The sequence below is a fragment of the Panthera leo genome, chromosome A3 (genome assembly GCF_018350215.1).
Source record: "Panthera leo isolate Ple1 chromosome A3, P.leo_Ple1_pat1.1, whole genome shotgun sequence".
In the NCBI taxonomy this organism is placed as follows: domain Eukaryota; kingdom Metazoa; phylum Chordata; class Mammalia; order Carnivora; family Felidae; genus Panthera; species Panthera leo.
In genome coordinates this window covers 82,576,951-82,603,017 of record NC_056681.1, presented here as the reverse complement: position 1 = coordinate 82,603,017, position 26,067 = coordinate 82,576,951, and the positions used below count along the sequence as shown (strand labels likewise).

The 26,067-nt window shown below is 38.0% G+C and overlaps 1 protein-coding gene and 1 pseudogene across 1 annotated transcript in view; one reads left to right on the top strand and one right to left on the bottom strand.

Annotated features, from left to right (window-relative positions):
• The window catches only part of ACTR2 (actin related protein 2), a 38,408-nt gene extending 16,965 nt beyond the window's left edge, over positions 1-21,443 (bottom strand). The window contains exons 1-4 of the mRNA XM_042932473.1: positions 21,277-21,443; positions 13,218-13,328; positions 7,749-7,964; positions 3,657-3,729 (exon numbers count right to left, since the gene is read on the bottom strand). Coding sequence (XP_042788407.1) covers positions 3,657-3,729; positions 7,749-7,964; positions 13,218-13,328; positions 21,277-21,324 — 448 coding nt within the window. The 5' untranslated portion in view covers positions 21,325-21,443. The remainder of the gene's footprint in view (positions 1-3,656; positions 3,730-7,748; positions 7,965-13,217; positions 13,329-21,276) is intronic.
• Positions 21,444-24,622: 3,179 nt separating this feature from the next.
• LOC122215239 lies at positions 24,623-25,465 on the top strand (annotated as a pseudogene).
• The last annotated feature ends 602 nt before the right edge of the window (positions 25,466-26,067 follow it).

Below are 26,067 nucleotides of genomic sequence, written 5' to 3'. Positions count from 1 at the left end.
TTCTAAAGCATCATGGTAACTTTTATGAAAACCATTGTGAGAGATAAATACTACACAAGTTGATAGTGAAGCTTGTTGAAAATAATGTACTTATTATTTTTGTCATATATTCAAAACTATGTTTTGGAAAAATTCCTATTGATAGGAATGACTACAAAAGTTACCTTCGCACAAGGGTTAATGCAGGAAAAAAATACATAACTTTTTCTAATTCCTATTGATAAAATTTCCTATTGATAGGAATGACTACAAAAGTTACCTTCCGCACAAGGGTTAATGCAGGAAAAAAAATACATAACTTTTTCTAATTCAAATTTTCTAGTAGTTAATAGCCTAATAATGTTTTTAAATGTTAAACATTAAATGTTTTAATGTTTATTTATTTTTGAGACAGAGAGAGACAGAGCATGAATGGGGGAGGGTCAGAGAGAGAGGGAGACACAGAATCTGAAGCAGGCTCCAGGCTCTGAGCTGTCAGCACAGAGCCCGACGCGGGGCCCGAACCCACACACCGCGAGATCATGACCTGAGCCGAAGTCGGACGCTTAACTGACTGAGCCACCCAGGCGCCTCAGTCTAATAATGTTTTTAACCAAAAAAAAAAAATTTTTTTAACTCTATAGAATATGCAATGTCTGTAACTTTCTTAACCATTATGTTATCATTTTCACATCCCTGAAGAGGCTCTCTCCATTTTTTTTTTTTTTTTTTTTTTGAGAGTGAGAGACAGCAAGCACACACATGCAGGCGCACAAACAAGCAGAGGGAGACAGAGAATCTTAAGCAGGCTCCATGCCCACAGTGGAGTCCGACACGGCTCAATCTCAGACCTGAGCCAATATTAAGAGTCAGTGGTTCAAATGACTGAGCCACCCAGGAACCTCTCCCTCTTCCTTTTTTAAAAAAAAAAAAAAATTTTTTTTTACATTTATTTATTTTTGAGACAGAGAGAGATAGAGCATGAACGGGGGACAGTCAGAGAGAGAGGGAGACACAGAATCTGAAACAGGCTCCAGGCTCTGAGCTGTCAGCACAGAGCCTGATGCAAGATCATGACCTGGGCCGAAGTCGGCCGCTCAACCGACTGAGCCACCCAGGCACCCCTCCCTCTTCCTTTTTTAAAAAAATGTCTATTTATTTATTTTGAGAGTGAGAGCGAGCTAGCAGGGAAGGGAGAGAGAGGGAGAGAGAGACAGAGAGAGAGAGAATCCCAAGCAGGCTCAATGCTGTCAGCGCAGATCTCACAAACCATGAGATCACAACCTGAGTTGAAATCAAGAGTCAGATGCTTAACCAACTGAGCCGCCCAGGTGCCCAATCCCTCTTTCTTAATACAAACTTGAATGTACTATAATATTTCATCATAATGATTTGTCTTTGAATACATTTACTTAATCTACCTCCTTTGGAGGCTCATATAATGTCTCTCCTTGATTGATGGTGGACATAAATCTTCATAAAAAGGTTCATAAAAACCATTTAGTACCTTTTAATGCTGCATTCCTTTCAACAAGAAACTTCTCATTGAAAAAAAGAGGAATCCACATCATTAATTCAAAAATACTCCCAGTAATATCAACTAAAGCAGGGATTTACATTATATTTTACAAACAGACCTTCTCATGCAACTTCTTCTTATTTTCTCCCACTCCCACCAGGTTACACACTAGCCTTTCCCTGTATAATCTGACCCATTTTCAGTGCCCCCCCTCTTTTTCACTGGATTACTCATTCCTTCCACTTCAATTCCTATGGATTCTTTAAGGTTCAATCTAGTTCATACCTTTTCATTTACACCTTTCCTGACAATTCTAACCTCCAGATCCCCTAATTCCCTTTATTCTCCTCAGTCCTGTGTGTGCGCCATGTAGTCAAACATAGCTTCCTAACCCACTGTGTCACTTCTCTTGTTCAAAACCCTTCCACAGCGCTGAATGCTTCTTCCTACCTTTGCTTTTGTAACTGACAGCACTAGCTACCTTCAAGGAGAATTTTATTGGAGTTCTTTTGTTCATTGCTAGACTATCATTTCTCAAACTAAGGAATCAACAGTTAAACAAAAATGGTTAAATATTAGGAATTAAGTGAGGGTATCTTCCCATTGGATGCAAATAAATTTATGAATATCGCTAGAAAAATCATTTAAGGTCAATTGTATTTATTCAAATATAGTTCAAACAAAAATTCATTTCAGCAGAACTGTCCCATCCTCACCCCCTAAATGAAACTATTATCACCAGTTTTGAAGCTTAGATTCAAAATTTTTAATATCTACTTTTTCCAAGGTATTTTCTAAAATAATTTCTAAAATTTATTTTTCTAAAAATGAAATAAAATTACCTGGATACAAACGCTCCTTGTAAAGTAGCAAGTAATTTTTAATTCCTTCCTCAAAGGAAAAATTATTCACAGCTGGACTGTAATCACCTTAAGATCAAGAAGACCGGGGCGCCTGGGCGGCTCAGTAGGTTGCGCATCCGACTTCGGCTTAGGTCATGATCTCACAGTCTGTGAGTTCGAGCCCCATGTCAGGCTCTGTGCTGACAGCTTGGAGCCTGAACCCTGCTTCAGATTCTGTCTCCCTCTCTCTCTGCCCCTCCCCTGCTTGCACTCTGTCTCTCAAAAATAGATAAACGTTAAAAAAAAAAAAAAAGGTCAAGAAGACCACATCCAGCTTACTCACTGCTATATACTCTGCACTAAACAGAGTGCAAGGTACATTCCACTTGGTGAATGAACAAAGCTTCTTTAAAAATTTAATTCCCCTAAGTAAGTATTTTCTAAGAATCTCTATGTAGTACTAAAGATGGTTTAATAAGCCAATATGTATTTTACAAGGTGATTTTTACTAAATATGTATAAAATAGGATGGCGCTCCATGATATTAAAAAGAGTTTTCTAAGCACTATGTCACATACACTGCTAACTATTAAGGCTGGAGACTTAGCTCAGGTGCCCTTTCCTTCAGAAATCTTCTCTGACATGCTGAATCAAAATGATCTGTTTCAATATCTTTGCCCCCATTAGATTCCATATTCTATGAGGGCATCTTTACATTTCAAGTACCTAAGAGACTGTGTGGCACATATCTGACAGCCCCATAAGTTCTTCATAAGACCATCAGAACATCAGAATGTAAAGAGCTCTCCCCACATGGCCAATTTTTATTCTCAATAGAAAGGAAGGCAGTTACTATCGGCAGCACCAAGAAAACATGTAAGTTAGGAAGACACTGCCAAATGTCTACCTTCTCCTTTGTATTTCATCTACCATGCATAAGGCAGGCGTGATCTTTATTAACTTTTTTGGATCTCTGTATTTTTTTTCTTTAACTCTGCCAATTCTAAGGACAAATCCCATGCTCGTTTTCCACTGTACAAAAAGACGTTATTTTAATACAGACTAAAAGAGGGAACCTCCTACTTCTTAAAAATTGAGAAGTTCTCTTCTTACCTTAGGTCTTTCATTGTTTAATGAAGAAAATAAAAATATATGTGAGATTTTATTTGACAAATTTTAGAAATTATGAAAATATTTGAATAAATCTATAATACTGTGCTTTTCTGGGATTCAAAACTTATTATAAAATCAAATTCCTGTGACATAAAATGCACTTAATGTCTGAATTGTTGTTCTAAAAATTAAGTTTCACCTACCTTGAGCATACAAAGTCAGAACCGCCTGGATAGCTACATACACACCAGAAAACTGGTAAGTTTCAAACATTACCTGAAAATGCAAAAAGAAAGAAAGAAATACTGGTATTTAGAAGTTACATAATAAATATTTATGCTTTCTTGATTGTCACAGAGTGGATTAGTTGCCAAGACAGAATCATGGGACCTATAAGAGTCCTCCATTCTCCTCAGCTACCACAGAGCTCCAATGATGGGAACAGATGTTGGGTAAATACCGAGTTCTCAAGCATTTCATAAGTGTTACAAAGCATTTTTTTTTTTTTTTAATTTGAGAGAGAAAGAAAGACCGTGGGTGGGGGAGGGGCACAAGGAGAGGGAGAGAGAGAGAACCCCTCAACGTCCACCCACATTGAGCCCCTTTAACACAGGGTTCGAGCCCACTAACCGCGAGATCATGCCCTGAGCTGAAATCAATAGTCAGGCGCTTAATGGACTGAGCCACCCAGGTGCCCCAAAGCAAAGATTTTTGAGTGTTTTAGTCAATGGATAATTAGAGTGGAAGAAAGATTTCTGCATTTAAACAAGCCTTTCTTAATGATGTCCCTTAATGGAAATATCTTTTATTTTTAAAATTTTTATTTAGATTTTAGTTAGTTAACATACAGTGTAATACTGGTTTTAGGAGTAGAATTCAGTGATTCATCATGGAAATATCTTTTAATTCAAGGAAAAACTACAGAAATTGCTTAACTGTTGACTCTCCCTCCGATTCCTCTCCCCTAAGCTGAGCCAAGATTGTGGCTCTACCTTCAGCAGTTAAAAAAATGAAAAAAAGAAGAAAAAAGGAAGGTAGGAAAACAGTAGGGCAGAAAGACAAAACTGTACGCAGTAATTCCTGAAGGCTGGCAGATACAGAAACTGCCTAGCTGGTTGGTACTCCCACCTTCCCAGCTTGAGCCCTGGCTGTGGCACTGCTCTCAGCTGAGCTATGATGGAGGGAGGAGCTTCCTTGTGCCCTCTCTGGTCACAACCATGCTCATTCTCTGTAGTCCAGGTGGGCTGGGAACATGCTGCAGGACTTCTTCTGTCATCTACAGTGACCACTCCTTGACTGGCATGGCTGACTACCACTCTGAAAATCTAGATACTCAGAAATTTTATAAGTCACAATGAGACTTATAGAGGATTTAAACGTTGTAACTCTGAAACACATATTCATCAATTAAGCAACTAGATGTTCTAAACATTATTCTATACCATCATCCTTTACTCCCCCTCCACAGAGAAGACAATGGAAGCGTGAAGTTGTATTTGCATTTGTCATCTTGAAAGTCCGTTAGAATTTGTTCTCATCAGTAAGATGGTGAAAAAGTATTTCTAGTACTAAATCAACTTTCTGGATGAGATTAAAGTAGGGCATTATCAGTCACAGCCAAATTTGCACCCACAAGTAAAAAAGAATACTAAACTAAGGTGAGACCTTACAGCACAGTGAGACCAATCCTTGTCATTCTTGCAGATTAAAAAAAACAAAAAAACAAAACAAAACAAAAACCCCCAAAACTACGTGTCCTGGTCAAATAGCTAGCTAGTGGAAGAGGCATCCAGGTATAACATCGTCTCCCTGACTTTTCATCTGATTTGAACGAAAACTTGGTTTTAATTCTGATATTGTGTTGTTTTCCTAAAGAGGTTTCCGTGTTTAGGAACCTTTCAGTTTAATGCAAAAATGCCTCTACTCTGATTTTACAAGGCACTGCTAAAAATAAATACCAATGACACATCACTACTTATACATCAAAAGTATTAGTAGTTATAAGCCATAAGGAAATGACATGGATTTCCTAACTAAAACCAGGATTTAAACATTTTAAAACACTTAATATGAAACTTAAATTTTTATCCAGAATTTAAAAATATTGTCTCACAACAATCTCATTTGAAATCCTTCCAAAATTTCCATCAACACCTAAACATGGTTATGGAGCAAAACAAAATATTTACAGTAAGTAGTGTCTGCAAAGCTCCTAAAACAGAAATAATTATTGCAAGTTTCTACCTCGTATATAACAAAAAACAAAGACAGTTTTTACCTCATATATTAGCAAATATAATGAAAGACAACCTTGAAAAGTTACTTATCTGAACTATGAAGGATGCAGACTTCTTGCTCTCTGTGTCTGCTCCCTCAGAGCCCTTCAATCTGCTCTCACTAGCTTCCCTCTCCTTAGTCCTTAGCCTTCTCACCAATGTTTGATCTCTCTTCCCTGGTGAATGGATTATCTATATCCTGATGACTCCCAAGTTTCTAGTCTAGCCTCAGACTTTTCTTCTGATCTTGATCTTTTTTACAGACTTCTCCTATCTGAAAGTAGAGTAATCCCATGAAACCTTTGGTGAAGCTGAAATGTTGTAAATCAAAGAAGCAATGACCATTAATTTATATGGAAATTAATTTATGAGTGCTCCCAGATGTCAAAAATAACTTCTTTTAGGCTCTTCTGATAGCTTAGGGCACATCTTGCTAATGGATGCACAAAATAAAACGAGATAAAGCACAGATGCTCACTGACACAGTTCAAAGCTAGGGCGCCTTGATGCTCAGATGCTGAGTGTGGTCCTGGGGAACCAGCATGGCAGCACCACTCTCCTGCTATGGGTGCACGCTGCCTCTCTAACAGTTTGCTGCAAAACCAATGCTGAATCCAATTTTTGCTTTTCCCTCTTTTTCATAGAAGTGAAAATCTTCAGACTTTGTTCAGTTAGCAAAAACAGGTACTAGCGTAGGTCTTTGGTAAAAGCAAAGTGGCATAACATGAACTTTTGAAAAGTGGGAGATACCTCTAATTATCTACCTGACATTTTTGACTGGATGTCTAATGAGGGCCTACCATGTCCAAAACTGAACTCTCGATCCTTCCCTCCAAATCCTGTTTTACTTATTTCATCTTCTCCTACCTTGGTTGATGGTACGTCATCCTCCAGGTGTCCAAGCCAAGACGTTTGAAGTCATCCCTGACTCTCCTCTCTATTACCCATATTTATTTAATGCATCAGAACATGCTTTGGCCCTACCTTCAAAACAGATACATAATCTGGCCACTTGTCATTACTTCCACTGCTATTACCCTAATCCTAACCATCATTATCTTCTGCCTAGATAACTGAAAGCCTTCAAACTGGTCTCTCTTCCACTCTTGCCTCCTTATGGTCTACTCACAACCTAGCAGCCACAGAAACCTAAATCTGAGCATGTCCCTTCTGTGTAACAGCCCTTCATTTCACTTGGAGTAAAAGAATGATTCCCTTTAAGGGCCTGCAAGGCCCTGTATGATCTGGCTCCATTACTTCTCTGACCTCATCTCCTGTTGCCCTCCCATACCGGCTTCCTTGCTGACTCTCTAACATACCAGGCTTATTCCCATTTTAAGACCTTCACACTAGCTACTTCCTTTGCCTGGAATGCTTTCCCCTCACACATCCTGGCTGACTCCCTTACTCTTTGTTTTAGTATCACCTTTTCAGGGAGTTCTACTCCCACACCCTATGAAAAATGTAATCTCCCACAACTTCCCCACATTTAGCATCTATTATCTTCTAACAAACCATTCAATTAACTCACTTTTGGGGGGGGGGGGGGGGGTTGTCCCCTGCCAGAATATAAGTTCCATGGCAGCAGGGTTTTGTATACTGATATATTCTACTTAGAAATAATGACTAGTTAGGTGCTCAATAAATAGGATCTGAGGGGAAACAATTATTTTTATTCCCTTGATCCTTTATTTTTTAAAAGATTTTTTATAATGTTTATTTTTGAGAGAGAGAGAGAAACAGAGAGCAAGTGGGGGAGGGGCAGAGAGAGGAGACACAGAATCTGAAGTAGGTTCCAGGCTCTGAGCTGTAAGCACAGAGCCTGATGTGGGGCTTGAACTCACAAACCGTGAAATCATGACCTGAGCCTAAGTTGGACATTCATCCGACTGAGCCACCCAGGCAGGTTCCCCTATTCCCTTTATCCTTAACAACAATGGTAAGATAAAAGAAAGAGCATTTGCTTTAACATGACATCACAGAAACACATATGTACATATCCCACCTAAAAACACTTACCTCTACAATCTTCTCTCTGTTTTTTGTTGGGTTCATGGGAGGCTCTGTGAGTAAGATTTTACAATTTCTGGTATCTATGTTAAGTTTCTCGGGTCCAAATGTATAGTCCCACAGGTGTTTCATGTCATCCCAATTTCGTACTATGCCATTTTCCATAGGGTAGTTAACTTCTAACATTGAGCGTAATTCACTTGCCTCATCACCAACCATAAGATCCTAGAAAATTATAATATCAAAGCTTTAGTCCAAATTTTTGCATAAAATATCTTCAGAAAACTACATTCCCATGATATTTTGGAAAACTTGGGAATAATTAATTTTAATCTTTCTGGCACTTTCAGATAAAGTTCTTCATTCCACAAGTTTAAAAAATCTTTTCTTTCAAGAACAATGCCTTGGAAAGTTTAATCATGAATAATAAATTTTTATGTACAACGTGGTTAAATCAATAAATGGACCTTACCTTTAATACATATGTTTCCAAAAGAAGAGCATTAGCACAAATAAACCCCACATTTTCATATTTTGGAGGGTTTTGTATGAGGTTTCATCTGTTTCTTTTGCTCAAATGTTCAAAAAATAAGGCCTGTGATATGTGAAATAGCACATCAGGGAAAAAAGACTTGTAGAAAAATGCTCAATGCATGCAGCACAGTTCTTCGTACTAAATATCGAAATGGTAAGGGTAAATGATACGTTTTAATGGACTATAAAGCATAATGAAAGAAGCTAAAATTAAATGATTCTTTATTATACTGTAATAAGGCAGATATGCACCACATAACTTGCAAATTTCACAAATTTCTACCTGCATATACCTAAGTTAGAATTGAAATTGAGTTTCTATACATGCCTCACCAAGATCAATGAAAATTTGTAGAGCTACAAAAAAATTAAGACACAGGGAAACAATTTTTAAAAATCATCTCACGAGCAACATTTTCAATCTTAAAGTATAATACTGGAAAACTATGCGATCACACGTGAAGTGGAGTACTCACAAGTCTTGTCTCCAATGAGAGCACACTTAAGATGACCCACATTTGAAAAGTCAAATTTTGTATGTATAATAGAGCTAATGATGTCCTAGAATTTAAGCTTATTTTAGAAATCAGCTAGTCAAGATATTAAATAATCTTGATTTCTACATATACTGATGAACTCAACAAAAAACAAAAATCAGAAATAGCTACTATTTGCTACAACACCTTAAGTTTAAAACATGAAGAAATGAAAAAAAACATTAAAATTAACATAAAATGTCTCAAAATGAAGTTTAAATATATAGGAGTTTAAAACTTTTGAAAATGATAATTAAAAACAGGCGAGGTCTCGAAAAAAGATTTCTGGAAAATCCACTGAAAGCAACAACAAAAAGGAAAAACAAAGTTAAAGCAGATGCTAGAAATGTTCACTAAAACTTCTCTGTTGCAACTAATTTCTTATAAAGTTAATTTACCATAACTCAAATGTACTGTAACTTAAGTATTAACTGTTTAAAATCATCTGATAGGAAAACACAAAACTAAAAATCCGTATCTGTGAATTCTAGTCAATGACACACATATGTTGAATTATTTAGGGAGAAGTACATGGATACTTTGAAATACATCAAAAAATGAGATAGACTGATGGAGAGATGAATAAATATGTGATAGGTCAGTAGAGTAAATATTAATGTCAGAATCTAGGTGATGGGTATATGGGTTTCACTATAAATTCTTTCAACTTTGCTATACATTCTAAATACTTGTTAATAAAATGTTAAGGGGGAAATCTATACCTACAAGAATATGTATTACTATTGACCATTAACAAATATAATACACAATTTTCTTACTTACTTTCCTCTAGAATGTATCTTTCTATGGGTTGCACAAAATTAATTAATTAATTAGATGTCTTATATAATCATTATACATTCACAATTATAGTTCAACAAATTTAGAATAAGTCTGATCTGATTTCATCAGAATATTTACTTTTTTTCCCATGCAGGAATAGGGACTTACATATGTCTGACCCAGCACCAACTCAAAATAAAAGCCTCATCTATCTACTTCTAGAACATACATACTATAAAGAATTAACTGAAAGAAACATCTGGCATTGAATATTTTACCATCCTCTGAACAAAGAGGAGGGACAGTTAAAATGGAAAACAGGTGTTAACCGATTAAATTAGTACACATATTTGTGAGTAGTTCAAGCACCTACTTTAAAATTCACCTCTAGCTAAAAATTTTAATTAAAAATATCCTAAAACGTATAATCATCCCTAGAACATTTCAACTTCCAAAACTACAAGTGCCAAGAGCTTTGTAACTTGCCCTCATACCTCAGAACCTTAGATTTTTACCACCCATCTCATCACTGGACTTCAAGCCTAAACTATCACCTACTACCTGAAAGAATAAGAAATCACAGTAACTGTCAGAGATGCTGTTTCAAAGGCATTTATATTTTATGAAAAGCAGGCAGTGTAGCTTATATTTGCCAAGAATTATTTTGAACAATGTCACCTCAAATTGGAAAACAGTGAACACACTTTAAAACCAAAGTCTCTGTCAAAGCTGCTCACAAATAGTATCAAAAACAGACAAACCTGAAAATACCTACTACTGAAGCACTTCAGGACTATCACAAAAAATATATATTAAGAGAGTGAATTGTCTGGGATGTGCCCATCTTGAGTTCAAAAGAAAAAGGAGCCACACAATGGTATTTATTTAGGGGGAAGATCTGTTGTTTATGGAAAAGTCTTACAAGACTTTCACATTTTTCTTATTTATTCTCAAGTAATGTTGTAAAATCTGCTCATCAATAAAAATGGTATAGGAAACAAGTCAACCTCTTTTCCTCCCCTTTTACTATCTATAGCTCATCTGCTTATTAAAATTTTGCCCAGTTTATTAAATACTATGCTATATGTGCTACCAAACTGGAATTCAAAAATATACAGACTATGATAGGCAATGTTCAATTTAACATTGATCAATAAAATAGATTTATCCAAATGTAACAATTTCATCCCAATTCTCTGGATCATACATATCCTAAATAAAGCTACTTGGTTTCTAATATTATGCACACCACATTCCATTTTAATTATAACATTCATCTACAAGAAACACAAGGAAAACAATTCAAAACTATGTTAGTAATTAGTTCTGGTTTGGTCCATTGTATGCAATCAGGAAAGTACAGGACTTAATTAGTTGCTACCCAATTGAAGCAATGAAAAAGGTTAAAAATCAAAGTACTTAAAATTAAAATATGGAATCACCCCCCTCCCCAATACTACAGGGACACAAAACAACAACTACTGTCCCATCAAGCAAAAGTGGAAAACAAACAGAGAGCATGTGTGTAACCTCACTTACCATCTTTTTGTTATTCTACTTCAACAGGTCAAGAAAGGTGAAGAAAGAGAAGGTAGAAGTAAGAGTCAGAAAAGGCCTAAATAAAATCCTCACTGAAATTTTTAAACATAACAAGCAATAGAGACAAATTAGGTAGAGGTCAGATGCAGTACTATATTTTACGGAGTTAATAATTAGGGCCAAAGTAACATGGACAGTTATTACTCCTGAATGAAAATTAACTCATTAAACAATTTAAGTTTCCAGTTTTTAGTCTATCACCACATTTTAGCTAACAAAACACAAAAAGTATAAGTCAATCCACTAGGCACAGGAATTCCAAAAAGTCAAGTTTCTTTAATTCTTTACTGAATTTAAGAATCTTAAATAAGGAAAATAAATGATAACAGAAAAGGTCTAGCTGAGTAGGCAGAGGGTGAGTTTAGACTGCTTTTACCAAGTGCTAGTAGTCCGGTTAAATTTGACACAGATTTCTTTTACTATTTTCTACTGGAAGAACAAATTAACTTGAGAGACTTAAAAGACTGAGCAGATTGAACAGAACTGAGCCAACAGAACACAGAATGACAAACCATACAAGCAAATGCTACTGGGGAATTCCTCAGCAAAAATGTCGTAGAATATGGGCTAGTTTCATTTCTATCACTTGGCCTTAAAAAGCAAGAAAGTGGGAGTGAAAAGATATGTAATTATTTCTGCCATGTTAGAGAATAAAAATGGTTAGACATGACGTATCTTTACACCTCAAAAATGTTATTATCCATAAAGTATATAAAAAAGACATTCTTTAAAAGCCTGATACTGAATGAAAAGTGTGACTTCCAACTTCATTAAAAGAAGTTTGTCCTTATCACTATTATCAGTTAAATTTTAACTCGTTCATTTAAGATTAAATGCAATCAGAATGAAAGGCACTCACAAAAAGAGAATAAGGTATCCCCTAAATTTCCCAAAAGACCCTGAAAAAAACCATTATCATGTTGAATGTTCTGAAAATAACAAAACAGGGGCCAGAATCATTCATTATTTTAAGTCTTTAAGAATTTAACATAGAACCTAAGTTTCAGTTGTATTTTTATTCACTGTGTAACTCAATTCTTTAGTAACAAGGGCAGAGAGCTACCAAGTAGCTAATCTCTACTAGCTATTATCATCTTCCTAGATATCTCAAACCAATGTCCCAAAGAGGTACATCCTAATTCCTATTTCAAATGACTCATAATCTAACTGAAGTTTTGCCAGACTGTCCAGATAGGACCAACAATGCTACCTTGTTCACAATTCACTCAGTAAACAGGCCCCTAAATTCGACTGCATTGTTTAAGATCCCTAGGCCACCTGAAGAATTTAAGTCAATTGGTGACCAACGACCTTTTGATTGTTCTATTTCTTTTCTTTCTTTCTTTCTTTTTAAATATTGTAACTCCCACTTGATTTCCAATCCCTTGAATACAGAGAAAAGTCTTATCATCCTTAATGTCCAGTCTCTCATGTTAGTACAGTGAGTAGGCAATGACAACTTTCCCTCCTCTCTCCTCATGGGAAGATAAATAATGCAAGGCCAAATAAAGACTTGCGGGGCTTCCTCCTGCACACTATGGAAGTCAGTTATTATATTAGTGAAAAAAGAAACCAATGAAATTGATATCTTATGTTTTCCTGACTAGCTATATTCAAAAGTAGGAACATCAGGCCATGAGAACATGAAAAGTCTTAGGTTCCAAATAGACACTAACATATAATGAAAAATATATGGAATTGAAAGACATAAAAATATCAGGCTGATTTCTTTTAAACATTATATGTAACAGAACTTTGAGTCACTAATATAATATTCACATCAATATAAAAATCTTATTAAGAGTTTACTCCATTCAGAGAGTAATGGCATCAGTCATACTTAAAGTCAGATGAAATTAATTTCAGTTTTTGTGCCTTTCTTCAAGTGTTGATATAAATTAAAAATACAAGAAATTCAGTCCTCCCTCTTTGCTTTTCATGGCATCATATCTTAAAACTACTAAATTCAAATTCAAAGAACCCCTCACAAGTTTTGATCCTCATTTATCAATAAATCAAATATTACCTTGATTTCAATGTTTCCCACTTTGGTGGTTGATCTGATAATAGGTCTTCCAACCAAAGCTGGGAAGATGTGTTCTGGAAAGTTAGAGCCTGCATATCCACACTTCACAAACTGGAAGAGAACAGTAAAAGTGGGTTAGTGTCGAGGTATTTACTATGTCCATTTAAAAACAGCATCTGAGGGGCTCCTAGATGGCTTAGTCACTTAAGCATCCGACTTTGGCTCAAGGTCATGATCTCACAGTTTGTGGGTTCGAGCCCTGCATCCGGGTTCTGTGCTGATGGCTTAGAGCCCAGAGTCTGCTTCAGATTCTGTGTCTCCTTCTTCTCTCTGCCCCTCCCCCACACTCTCTCAAAAATAAACAAACATTAAAAAAAATTTTTTTAAATAAAGAATAAAAATAAAAACAGCATTTGAAAAATACCACTTTACATTTATGCAATATTTTAAACTTTTGGTGCTTTCAAATTATCCAAAGTAGTCACCCAACCTGTCATCCTCCTTTTATTTCCTTTATGGCAGTGACTACTTCCAGAATTCATGTTTATTTGCCAGTTAACTGCTTAATTAGTGCTTAAGTCTCCCAGTACAGAGAAAGTCTCAGGAAAGCAGGGAGCTTAACCTGAGCAGTTCATGGTGGAGCCCAATGACTCAAAGAGATCTCAGCACACAGTGGTCACACAAGTGGGAAATGGACAGATTCACTCAACAAATGCTAAGAACTTTTTAAAAGAGAAACGTTAGAAACTGAACAGAACTAAAGCTTCAATTCTTTTTTTTTTTTTGAGAGACAGAATGTGAGGGGGGAGGGCACAGAGAGGGAAGGAGAGAGAGAATCCTAAGCCGGGTATAAACTGTCAGCACAGAGCCCAGTTCAGGGCTCAATCTCACAAACCATGAGACAAAGACCTGAGCTGAAATCAAGAGTCAGATGCTTAACTGACTAGCCACCAAGGTGCCCCCTAAAGCTTCAATTCTAAAGCAGGCTTTCATTCATCTCTGGCAATTCCCTTAAGAAAAATTTATCAAAATAGCGGGGGGAGGAAATGGCATCTGGGCTAGCATCATGTTAACACAAACATTTATTAGGCATTTTTAAAAATGTTTTTATTTATTTTTGAGACAGAGCACAAGCAGGGGAGGGGCAGAGAGAGAGGGAGACAGAATGTGAAGCAGGCTCCAGGCTCTGAGCTGTCAGCACAGAGCCTGACACGGGGCTTGAACTCACGGACTGTGAGATCATGACCTGAGCTGAAGTCGGACGCTTAACCGACTGGGCCACCCAGCTGCCCCATTAGGCATTTTTTTTAACCATTTATATTTTCATATTTAGATGGTTAGTAATACCAGGTAACATAATTTTATATTCAGACAGTGTACTCCTTCAATGAGGGCATAACATTGACTCTGATAATGTTTAAGAAACTAATACAATAGGAAATTTAACAACTACAGTAAAACTGAAAATAGAAACAAGGTTTTTTGTTGTTTTGTTTTTTATTTCAGAGAGAGTGAGTGTAAGCAAGGAGAGGAGTAGAGGAGAAAGAAAGAGAGAAAGAGAGAAAGAGAGAGAGAGAGAGAGAGAGAGAGGAGCCTGATGCGGAGCTCAATCCCACGACCCTGGGATCATGATCTGAGACGAAATCCAGACTCAGACGCTCAACTGACTGAGCCACCCAGGCACCCCAAACCAAGGGTTTTTAATTCTTATACCAATAATATAGTCTGTTTAGTCTTACTTTTAAGAGCAGTCATTGCAAGGAAAATGCAATTAAAACTTCAGGGCAAGAGGAGGAAGCTACAGAACAGGATATGTAATCATAGTCTCTACTCTCTTCCTTAACAAGTCTCTATTCAATGTGCAAGGATGTTTGCGTCTATTGATGAATCCCAAGTGCCTAGAACAGTGTCTGGCATATAGTTAAGTGCATACTATATAATTGATCAATAAAAACTAGAAGTTTTGCTGTTGTTTTATGAGTATGATACTGCGATTATTTTTTTTAAATGCTTATTTATTTATTTTGAGAGAGAGCAAGCAGGGGAGGGGTAGAGGTAGAGAGAGACAGAATCCCAAGCAGGCTCCATGCACAGAGCCCAAAGCAGGGCTCAATCGCATGAACCATGAGATCATGACCTGAACCAAAATCAAGAGTCGGATGCCTAGCTGACTAAGCCACCCAGATGCCCCGTGTGATTATTTTAATACAGAGCATATGTTTCATATTGAGAAAAAGTGCATTGTTCATGGCTCCAGGCACCATACATTCTCCGAGAATTAAGGAGAAAAACAGTATCCAAATGTGACACATGACAGCAATAACAAAAAGGCTGACAGAAACTTTTAACCTACCCCTTGACAGAAAGCTACTATCTACAAGGAACAGTTTTATTTGATGGTGGTAAAAGTTAGCAACAATCTTAAACTTACCAACTTTTGACTAACTCCCCAAAATACAGAATTTTCTTATTTCAAAGATCTCTACAACAACCTTGGTGGAAATTTTGATGAACCACATTTAATTATAAATAGCCAAGAACATTCTGCCATCCAGAATTTCAAATGAATTGTAAGACTTTTATAAATAGAGCTTTTAAAATATGTTAAAGTCATGACTTATGCAGATTAATGTTATGAAAAAAATCTGTCTGAAATACCACCTGAATTTCTACCTTCTCAGTTCATATTTACATTCTAGAATCTACATAAAACATACTGTTCATATACATTTTCTTCCAAACCCACAAAACCTAGTCCTGGTCAGTTTACCTCTGAGCCACCAAGGCTGGGGAATTTTTCAGTTACAGATACCCATTTCTAAAACTACTTACTGGATTATCTTTCAAGGCAGTAGTACAATATGATGGCATAAGGAACAGATTACTTGTTTGCTCATAACTACTTCTCCACTTGAACAGTGGTTGACAGTGAAGAACTACAATATATTCTTACCCTAAAGGAGTGTTAAATGGAATTCAGTAGTGCTAATCCATTTTTACAAGATGTCTTTTCAAATATTTATCAGTGAGACCCAGGAGTTGGAAAGACAACTGCCACAGAGGAAATGAATAATATCTAATATTTTCAAGTACATTAACATTAAGAGGAAAAAAATAAAACCTCTCACACTCTTCTAAATCCTAAACTCTTTTGCCCTTAAGTCAAAATTCAGCTCACTTGATATGAACTGAAATGATATGGAAGGACAGAGAATCTCTTGTCATTATTATTCCAACCATACCCAAATTTCTATATAAATAAAATTTGTTATGAGCATCAGCCCAGTATCAGCACTGGTCATAATTTACCTTATATTCCAAATATAGAAAGTAAATACTATGCAGATATTAAATTCTTATGTTTACCTCAAAGTAATGAATAGATAAGGACACTGCATGGGCCAAAACTGTCCATTCACGTAGCTGAAAATGCTCACTTATCTATGTTTTTAAAGAAATTGTAGAATGACTGAAAAAAGAATCAACAAATTTGTAAGGGTCATCTTCAGCATATTAAACATAAACAAATGATTTAAGAGAGAAATCATTAAAAACTGGAGGTGGGAGGATGAGCCTGGCATAGGAAATAAATCAAGTCCTGGTGCAGGGGGGAGGCAGTGAAGGTTGACATGCCTCCCCTCTCATTCTGAGCTACACATACTCAGGAACATGCAACATGGCAAATCCATAAATAATCACAATAGTCAATGTTTACTGATTATAAATGTTCAGATGGGTGGTTTATATCTTAAAATTCTTTTTTGAGCATATTTTAAGGGATAAAATAGTTGCCAAGTGACTAACATAAGAAGACCTCCCTGAAATTTGAGACCCTCTGAAACTATAAAACCAATTGTAAACCTACTTATTTGTGCTTTACAAAACAAAAGGAAATTTGGCTTTAATTCAAAGATATCAATCACTTATTAATGAAATTACTTATTCAGCTTAAGCAGTAGCTTATTGGAAACAGATGCTGCCATAGCAATCCAGCGAGAGCGCTCCTACAGGGTATTAGATACTTAGTCAAAACGACAATAGCTGCACTCTTTTGCATTATTTCAAATGTGAAAGCATTAATAGCTATGATAACAAGAATTTAATTAAAATAATCTATTTCTTAATAACATAAAGTGAACAGACAATCCAGCATTTCCCTTCTTGTAAAAAGTCAGTACTTAAAAAAAAATCTAATTCATGTAATAAAATGCAAAGAAAATAGTGTTTTCTAAACTACTCAATTAGTATCCTTTTAATCCTTGAAGTACTTCCCCTACTCTAATCATTTTAAGACTTGCACTTAGTTCTCTCATTGTGTGTTTAAGAAATAGATTTTACCATATATAGTTTCCTCTTCATAGCACTGTGGTTTGAACTGGCTCCCTTACTTGCCACTGAGTCATCAAATGGTAAGAACATGAACAGTATAATGTTCTTTCAAGCAAAAATTAAAACAAAAAAATTCATCTACATTTGCTCTAAAAGTACCCTTATCCCCTCAAATAATAAACTGGGATTTACAAAGCCTCACTTGGGCTTATTTAATTTGTATTTTTCCTTTATTAATTTAGTTTGATGGTGTTGACATAATCATTAATTTAATTACCTAGTGACTATTCTGATCTTAAACCACCAAAATACTTATTCTATTCCAAAGCATTTTGCAGAGCGAAGCCAAATTTGTTTTTGGTTTGTTTACACTTCAAGTACTCCTAAGTTCAACATATAAATTAGCAAAAATCTGATGAAGCAGGTCATAAACAACAACAAAGCTGAGAATTATAAATGAAAGTATAATTATTCTAGCACTATAAGCTACTTTGCATCACTAGACCCTAAAAATTGTACCAGTCACACAGTAGCCACAGAAGTCTTCCTGGTCAGTGAGCTATCTCAGTGCTGATAAAATCACCCAACTTTGGTAACAATACACATCAGGGATCTGGGCCAACTCTTGAAAGACAGCTAAACCTAAGCAGATCTCCAGACTTTCACCTATCTGGCCATTTTCAGTAGCTCTATTTAGAGGGAGCTAACTCTGTGTTAGGTTTGAATGGTTATGAAGATGGAATGCATAAATTATTGGAATCAGATGAGTTTTCCTCCTCTGGGCTACCCTAATGAGGGAGACCCTGGTTAGTTGGGAGCTAGTGAGGAAGAGAGGCAGGAACAAATCTGGCACGTGATCATAAGAACTCACCCACTCTTAGAGCATTCAAATTAGGGCCTGACAGAGGGGTTAAAAAAAATCATCAACTTCTCAAATAGCCTAAGTTTAAAACCTAAAATGTATAAGAGGCAAGTTGCTTTCGGAAAACAACTACTCACATATGAATACCTTCTGTAATATTTAATTGTAGATAACTCACTATAGCTTCAGGTACCTAAACAAAATCAAGATGACTATCAAGTATAAGCAGTAAGAAATCTAGAATTTCTATATTTAGAATCCTCTATGGGGCGCCTGGATGGCTCAGTCGGTTAAGCGTCCAACTCCAGCTCAGGTCATGATCTCACAGTCCGTGAGTTTGAGCCCCATGTCGGGCTCTATGCTGACAGCTGGGAGCTGGGAGCCTGCTTTGGATTCTCTGTCTCCCTCTCTCTCTGCCCTTCCCCAGCTCATGCTCGGTCTCTCTTCTCCTTCAAAAATAAATAAACATTAAAAAAAAAAATTTAGGATCCTCTAAATTTTCAGAAATATCACAGCATTCCTAGCTACATATCACACCAGAACTGTTTCTTCACTTGAAGACAATCATGTCTATAGAAAATCTGGAAAAAAAATTAAAATAAATAGAAATATAACACCAGTACATAAATTTTTGTTCAAATTAACTACATTTTTCCTTTATGTCATAGTAATTGATCTTTTGTTTTAAGGCACAAGATTCTTAAATTATGGATTAGCCATAAGACTAATCAATAACATACAATCAGCTTTCTATCAAAGGTAAACCAATAAAATAGTAACATAAATGAATTCATGGCTAACATTTCTATTCTAATTGAATATCAAAAAACTCATACACTACAAAACACAGGGTTGGTTACCCTTCAAAGAGGAGGAATCCATTGAAATACAACTGTCTCTGATTTCTAAAAAAAAATTTTTTTAGTGTTTATTCATTTTTGAGAGATGGAGACAGACAGAGCACAATCAAGGGAGGGGCAGAAAGAGAAGGAGACACAGAATCTGAAGCAGTCTCCAGGCTCCAAGCTGTCAGCACAGAGCCTGACGCAGGGCTCGAACCCAGGGACTGTGAGATCATGACCTGAGCCAAAGTCGGATGCTCAACTGACTGAACCACCCAGGCGCCCCATGATTTCTAAAGAGAATATCAGGCGTATTTACAAAACAAAATATTTTAAATTCAATCTTTGAAGCTTTAAATTTAGTTAAGAGGTCAATTTGAGACTACAGGGGGAATCAGGTTACTATATTTTTTAAAAGCACCTTCAACTGTAAAAGTAACACACACTTATCCCCAGTCTCACAGGTAACTACTACGAACATACCTTTCTTTCCCTCTAAAACTTTCATGTACAAGTTTGTGGTCTTACATAAACGTATTTAATAAAGAACACTCACACAAACGGGATCATTCTAAAACTTTTTAAAAACTTAACCAGTAAGTCTTAGACATGTTTCCATAGCAGTGGATCTTTTTTTTAAGCATGCCATTTTATATGGATGTCTCATATGAGAACTCTTCTTACTCTCATGTTTTCAACTTAGTTCATATAAAACTAGTATAATTATTGCTTGTAAAAGTCTGTAGCACAGTACGGGCAGTGTTACGTCAGTAAATATCAGCTCCTTTTTTCCTCTCAACAATCCAGTTTCTAAAATAATTTCAAGTAAAATCTTTTTTTTTTCAGGCTACACATAGTGATTTGACAACTCTGTATGTTATGCTACACTCACCACAAGTGTAGCTACCATCTATCACCATATAATGCTATCACAATACCAATGACTATAATCCCTATGCAGCACCTGTCATCCCTGTGATTTACTCATTCCATAAGTGGAAGCCTATTTTTTAAATTCACATGTCACATTCATGGAAAAGAGGAGGAAAGTTACAAAATACTGCAACTCCAAAATGGTTAGAAATCACCGTAATGTAGGGGGAAATGATCACTATCGATCTCATCCCGAGTAAGTAACATTTCTATCTTCTAATGTGCTGCCCTAAGTAAGTTTTCTTTTGGGTGGGGGGTTGAAAGTAACAACTTTCAAGTGATTTCTAAATCAGTATTTTAGCCAAATTTTTATAATCACTTCCCTTTTAGAATCTAACATCTAATATGATCTGTGTTCTGCACCTAAGGAAAAAAATGAAGGCGGGGGGAATACCAAAACTAATCAACTTCCTCTAAGGTCCAAAATTAACACTTGGGCCTTGAAAGGTCCTAGATCTCCCAATATCAATGGAACATACTGTCTCCATGGGGCTGCACCGGGGCCAAATTCCCAGTATGCAGAGCAAAAAGTAAATGATGCTCTGCTAAACTCCCCCCCCCTCCCCGCCCCTTAAAAACTGCGAAAGGGCTGCGGCTCATTGCATGACAGCACTTCCCCCTTTTTTTTTTTCTTTAAACCCGTTTCCTGCCTCCCGTTCGGTATCTTCCACTATACACAGGAAGAGGAAGGCCTCTTGGTTCTTTCTCCTTTCGACACAACCAGCGACCCTGGGGAATGGAACCCTCAACGAACAAACCTACCCAGCCTTTTTACCCCTCCAGTCCTTTAGCCAAACTGTCTCCGCTCCGGCGCGGAGCCGGCCCCTGCCGGGCAGCAGACTGGATCCCCAGTCCAGCGTCGGCCTCGCCCGCCGCCCTGACCCCGAGCCGCAGGGGTAGCAGGCTCGGGGACACCAGGGCTGGACTCTGTCCGCTAGCTCCCCACGCCCGCAGAGGCCGGAAGAGCTGCCCCGCGCCCCCGGCCCCGGCAGCCGGAGGGCCCAGGGGTGCAACCCTGGGCGCCGAGGGCCGGCGCGCCACTAGCACATCCCCGCCGGGGCCTGTGGCCACGGCTTCTCCGCCGGGCTCTTACCCCGGTGCCGTTGTCGCACACCACCACCTTCCTGCCCTGGCTGTCCATCGTGCGCCCGGAAGAGAGCCGCCGCCGCCGAACGACCTACAGCCCCTGCTGCCCGGCCCTTTCCTCTTCCTCCTCCTCTTTCACAGCCCCTCCTTCAGCCCAACTTTCTTCCCCCAACCGGAAGTCACTGCACGACCCCACCCGCCATTTAAGACACAGCCTGCACGGAAGCGGTGGAGGTGGGAGGGAGGGGGCCGAGACTGGCAGCAGTACGCTCCAATAAGAGATGGAGCCTACAACTGAGGCCCCGCCTACAACTCTGGCTTCAGCTTCTGTTCCAGCTCAGGCGTACGGGTTACCGCCCACCCAGGTTCTTCCTCACCGCTTTTAGTTCCTGGATCTTCTCCCGGCCGTAATGGCGGCAGATCTGGCGGATGCGTCGGCCAAAGGCGTCGCAGGAGTTGAGGGGGTCGCTTACCGGTCTGCAAAAGGTGCAGGCAGGAGAAAGACCCTGGATCTGTTGCGAGATGGCAGTGGAATGTAGCGAGGAGAGACGGCCGGGAGGGCGGAGGGCATGGGAAGTAAACCTGGACTTCCCCGCTGACGACCAATGAACGTGGCTTGGTGTATCATAGCTTTTAGGCCTTTTTAATGAGCAGAGCGGGGATGGATACACACACATGAAATCATGCGTTTATAGTCGATGTCTCCCAATTCCAGCCCAACCCCTTTTTACCCAATTTGCTCATATCAAGCGAGCAGGAGCGGGTGCCTACCTTTTCAGCGTCCTCGCTCACCACCTCCCTTCCAACAGCACATTGCTTCACTCTTCTTCAGTGTATGTACTTTTTGAACCCAGAGTCTTGGCTTTGAAATCAGACAACCCGAGTTTCAGATAGGGCCCTGCCACTCAAGAATTTTGTGATTTTGGACATCTCCTTGCTTATGCATAGGAATACTAACCTCTACTTCCATGGGTGGTTGTGAGGATAAAATGCATAAAGTATCCATTCAGTGGTGGCTATTTGTTATTAATTAAATACCTTTAAATATATAGTTCTTTCTATTTATAATGCCTTTACCTTTTTCATCAATCAGGAGACTTCTGCTCATGCTCTAAACCCAGTTGTCACGTCTATGAAGACTTTGCTGGATAACCCTCAAGATGCTCTTTACTCTTTCTTCACTATTAGTTTACCGTGGGTATGTGAATAACATTTTTGTGCTTATCACACTCAACAAATATTGGATGAGTGATATTAAAATTTGTCTAGAAAAAATGCCATCATTTTTGAGAGGTGAGAACTAGAATTGTGCCTTTCATATGGCTGTACATGTACAGGGACTAGAATAAAACCTGGATCATGAGCCCTTCAGTCCAGTATTATAATACTAGGCTGCCTCTCAATTTTCACTTTGTTCTGTTCTTAGACCATTGGTTTCTACACTGTCATAAAGGCATAGGCGACTTTATTCTAATTTAATCTTACATGGAACCTCAACATATAAAATAGATTAAAATCTGCCATAATTGTTGGAAGTTTGACAAATTAGAACGGATAGGAGGCCTCGGAAATATGTCTTCCCCGCACCTGCTTCAGTAGTGGTTAAGGTACCTCAGCCTGCTAAACAGTGCATTCGTTCACAAACCACATCTTCCTTTTGTGGCCCCAGTGCCTAGCACTGTGCCATTTTCCTCCTGTAGGTATATTTATTTGGTCTGAGCAAATTGAACTCAAACATTTCTGTGTCCTTTTAATTGTCCTCTCTATGAAATTAAATTTCATACTTTTATTTTTTACTTTTAAAGAAATTATAATTTTTGTTTTCTTACAATTATAGAAACAATACATGCAGATGATAGAAAGTATCAACAAATATTCACTACACTAATGAAAATGCAGCAAACCCCTTGATTACGCAAATTCAGATTCAGTACTATTGGTAACTGGCTCCTGCCTTCTACACCAGGCACAACCTGGTCGTTTCACTTTCCTCAAAATAATGTGATCATACATTTTAAGGCAATTATTTTGGTGGGGGGAGGGGAGGGAGACTTCATTTCTAGCCTTCTGTGGCGATTTTGCATACATTATTTCACACAAAAATCTTACTAGGTAAATATCCCTATTTTACACATGAGAAATGGGGCTTTAAAAAATTAAGGTTAGCAAGGTGGTAGGATAGAAGCTTACATAACAGAAATCAATATATTTTCATATGTCATTAGTGAACAATCTGAAAATGAAATTAAGAAGACAATTCCATTTCCAAGAACATCAGAAAACTCCAAATAAATTAAATGCAAGGCCTATACACTGAAAACTGAAACATTGTTGAGAGAAATCAAAGATCTAGATAAGTAAATATACCATGTTCGTGGGTTGAACATCCATTGTTAAGATGACAGTTCTCTCCAAATTAATCTATAAATTCAAATGTAATCTCTATCAAAATCCCAACAGACTTTCTTTCATTTTAGAAATTGACAAGTTTGATCCTAAAATTTATACAGAAATGCAAAAGAATCAGAATAGCCAAAACGATTTTGAAAAAGAAAAGCAAAAGTGGCAGACTTCCACTGATTTCAAAACTTGTTATAAAGCTATGGTAATTAAGACAATGTGGTATTGGCACAAGGATGGACATACAGATCAATGGTACAGAATAGCCCAGAAATAAACTCTTACATTTATGGCCAATTGATTTCCAACGAGCGTGCTAAAACAATTCAATGGCAAAGGGTAATCTTTTTTTTTTTAACAAATAGTGCTGGGACAATTGGATATTCTTCTATGTGGAGGATAAAAGAAGAATTTTGACCCTTATTTCACACTATACACAAAAATTAATTCAAATGGATCATAGATTTAAATTTGAAAGAGCTAAAACTCTATACATTCTGGAAGAAAGGACAAGAAAAATCTTTTGATGTTGAGGTAAGCAAAGATTGCTTGGCTACAACACCAAAATCATGATTCAAAAAAAAAAAAAAATGATAAACTGGACTTCTCAGAAATTTAAAACTTTTTATTGATGGATTAAGAAAAAGAAAAGAAAAAAAGAAGCCACAGACTAGGAGAAAATATTTGCAAATCATATATCCAACAAAGGACTTATATCCAGAATAAATTAAGAACAACAATAGTAAGACATATTATCTAATTTTAAAGTGGGTGAAAGATTTGAATAGACATTTCACCCAAGAAGTTTTATGAATGGCTAACAAGCACATGGAAAGATGCTCAACATCATTAATCCTTGAGGAAATACAAATGAAAACCCTAATGAGAGTGGTGGCCTGCAGGCAGCAAGGCCACAGGTGGGCTGGCTTTGGTGCCCCTCTGCCAGGCAGTCAATGCAGGGCCTCCCCAGGAACAGCTGGGACTGCAGGGCAGGCGGCCCTGCTGGTTGGTGGGAGCTGCTAGGTGAAAGCCTTGCACTCCTGCGCAGTTTCAGCATCTTCCTGCAGGGCTGCTCTGGGCAGTGGCCTTCAGCACATTGAAGCTCAAACCAAAGAACCAAAGCATGAAAGAAGATACGGTTTTTAGATACTTCCAAACAAGCCATAGTTATGCTGTCCATCCACTTTGCAAACCTAGCAGGTCTCATTGAAGAGGATCCTTGTTCACTTCAGCTCCCTCTTGGGACATAACTGTGGGCATGCTGCTCACCTACATGGGCGTGCAAGTCCGTCTGCGTCTTGATAGAGTGGCAGCAGTGAGAGTCCCCGTTCTGATGAACGTGGAGACCTTCTGCAGTGCAGAGCCTAAGGCAGTGTGCTCTTTAACACCATGATCAAGACTTTTTAAAAGTCTGTTGTCTTCATCATCCTCTTCACACATCAGTGGGAAAAGGTGGCCCTATTGAGTCCCCTGAAAACTCAGACCTGAAACTGGCCATCATCATGCTGATCATCCCCTTCCTCGTCAATGCTTTGATGTTTTGGAGAGTGAACAACTTCAGGAGAAAGGGGAGGACGAAAGCTAAACTAGAAGAAAGGGGAGCCAATCAGGACTCAAGGGAGGAGAGCAAGGTCCACTGCTGGAGGGCTGAGTCCAATGTACAAGGAGTCGGAGTCTGCGATCCTGATCTCAACGGATGACAAGATGGAGGTGCGCAAGGTGGAGGGGCACCTGCGCAGACCAATGCCCTGAAGGCTGCCGAGAAAAAGGAGCACCGCTTACTGTTGCCAGTATGATATTCCCATGCTGAGGTCAGGTTTGGGGGCCCAGCCAGCTGCCTGGTGGGCCAGCAGTCACTCCACAGTGTCCTTCCCGTCTCTCTTACTCTTCCCTGCCTCTTCTACCTCCACTCCTCTTGCTATCTCTGCTCACTCCCAGAATACTATGACTTGACAGAGGGAGGACCCGCCAATACTGAGGGGAACGTGGTAGTTGGAGGCATTACAGTGAGGAAAATATGCAAGTGTAAAAAAAAAAACAAACTATAATGAGATACCGTATCATACCCACACTAGAATATCTGTGATCAAAAAGACAGAAAATAACACATGTTGGATGTGGAGAAACTGGAGCCCTCCATTGCTGGTGGGAAGGTACAATGGTGCAGCCACTTTGGAAAACAATTGGGCAGTTTTTAAAAAAATTAAATATAAAATTAGCATACCCAGAGATTCCACTCCTCAGTATATGCCCAAGAGAAATGAAAACATATTTCCACAGACTCGTACACAAATGTTCATAGCAGCATTACCTATAATAGGCAACATGTTAAACAATTCTAATGTCCATCAATTTGTGAATGAGTAAACTATGTGGTATATGCATACAATACAATAGT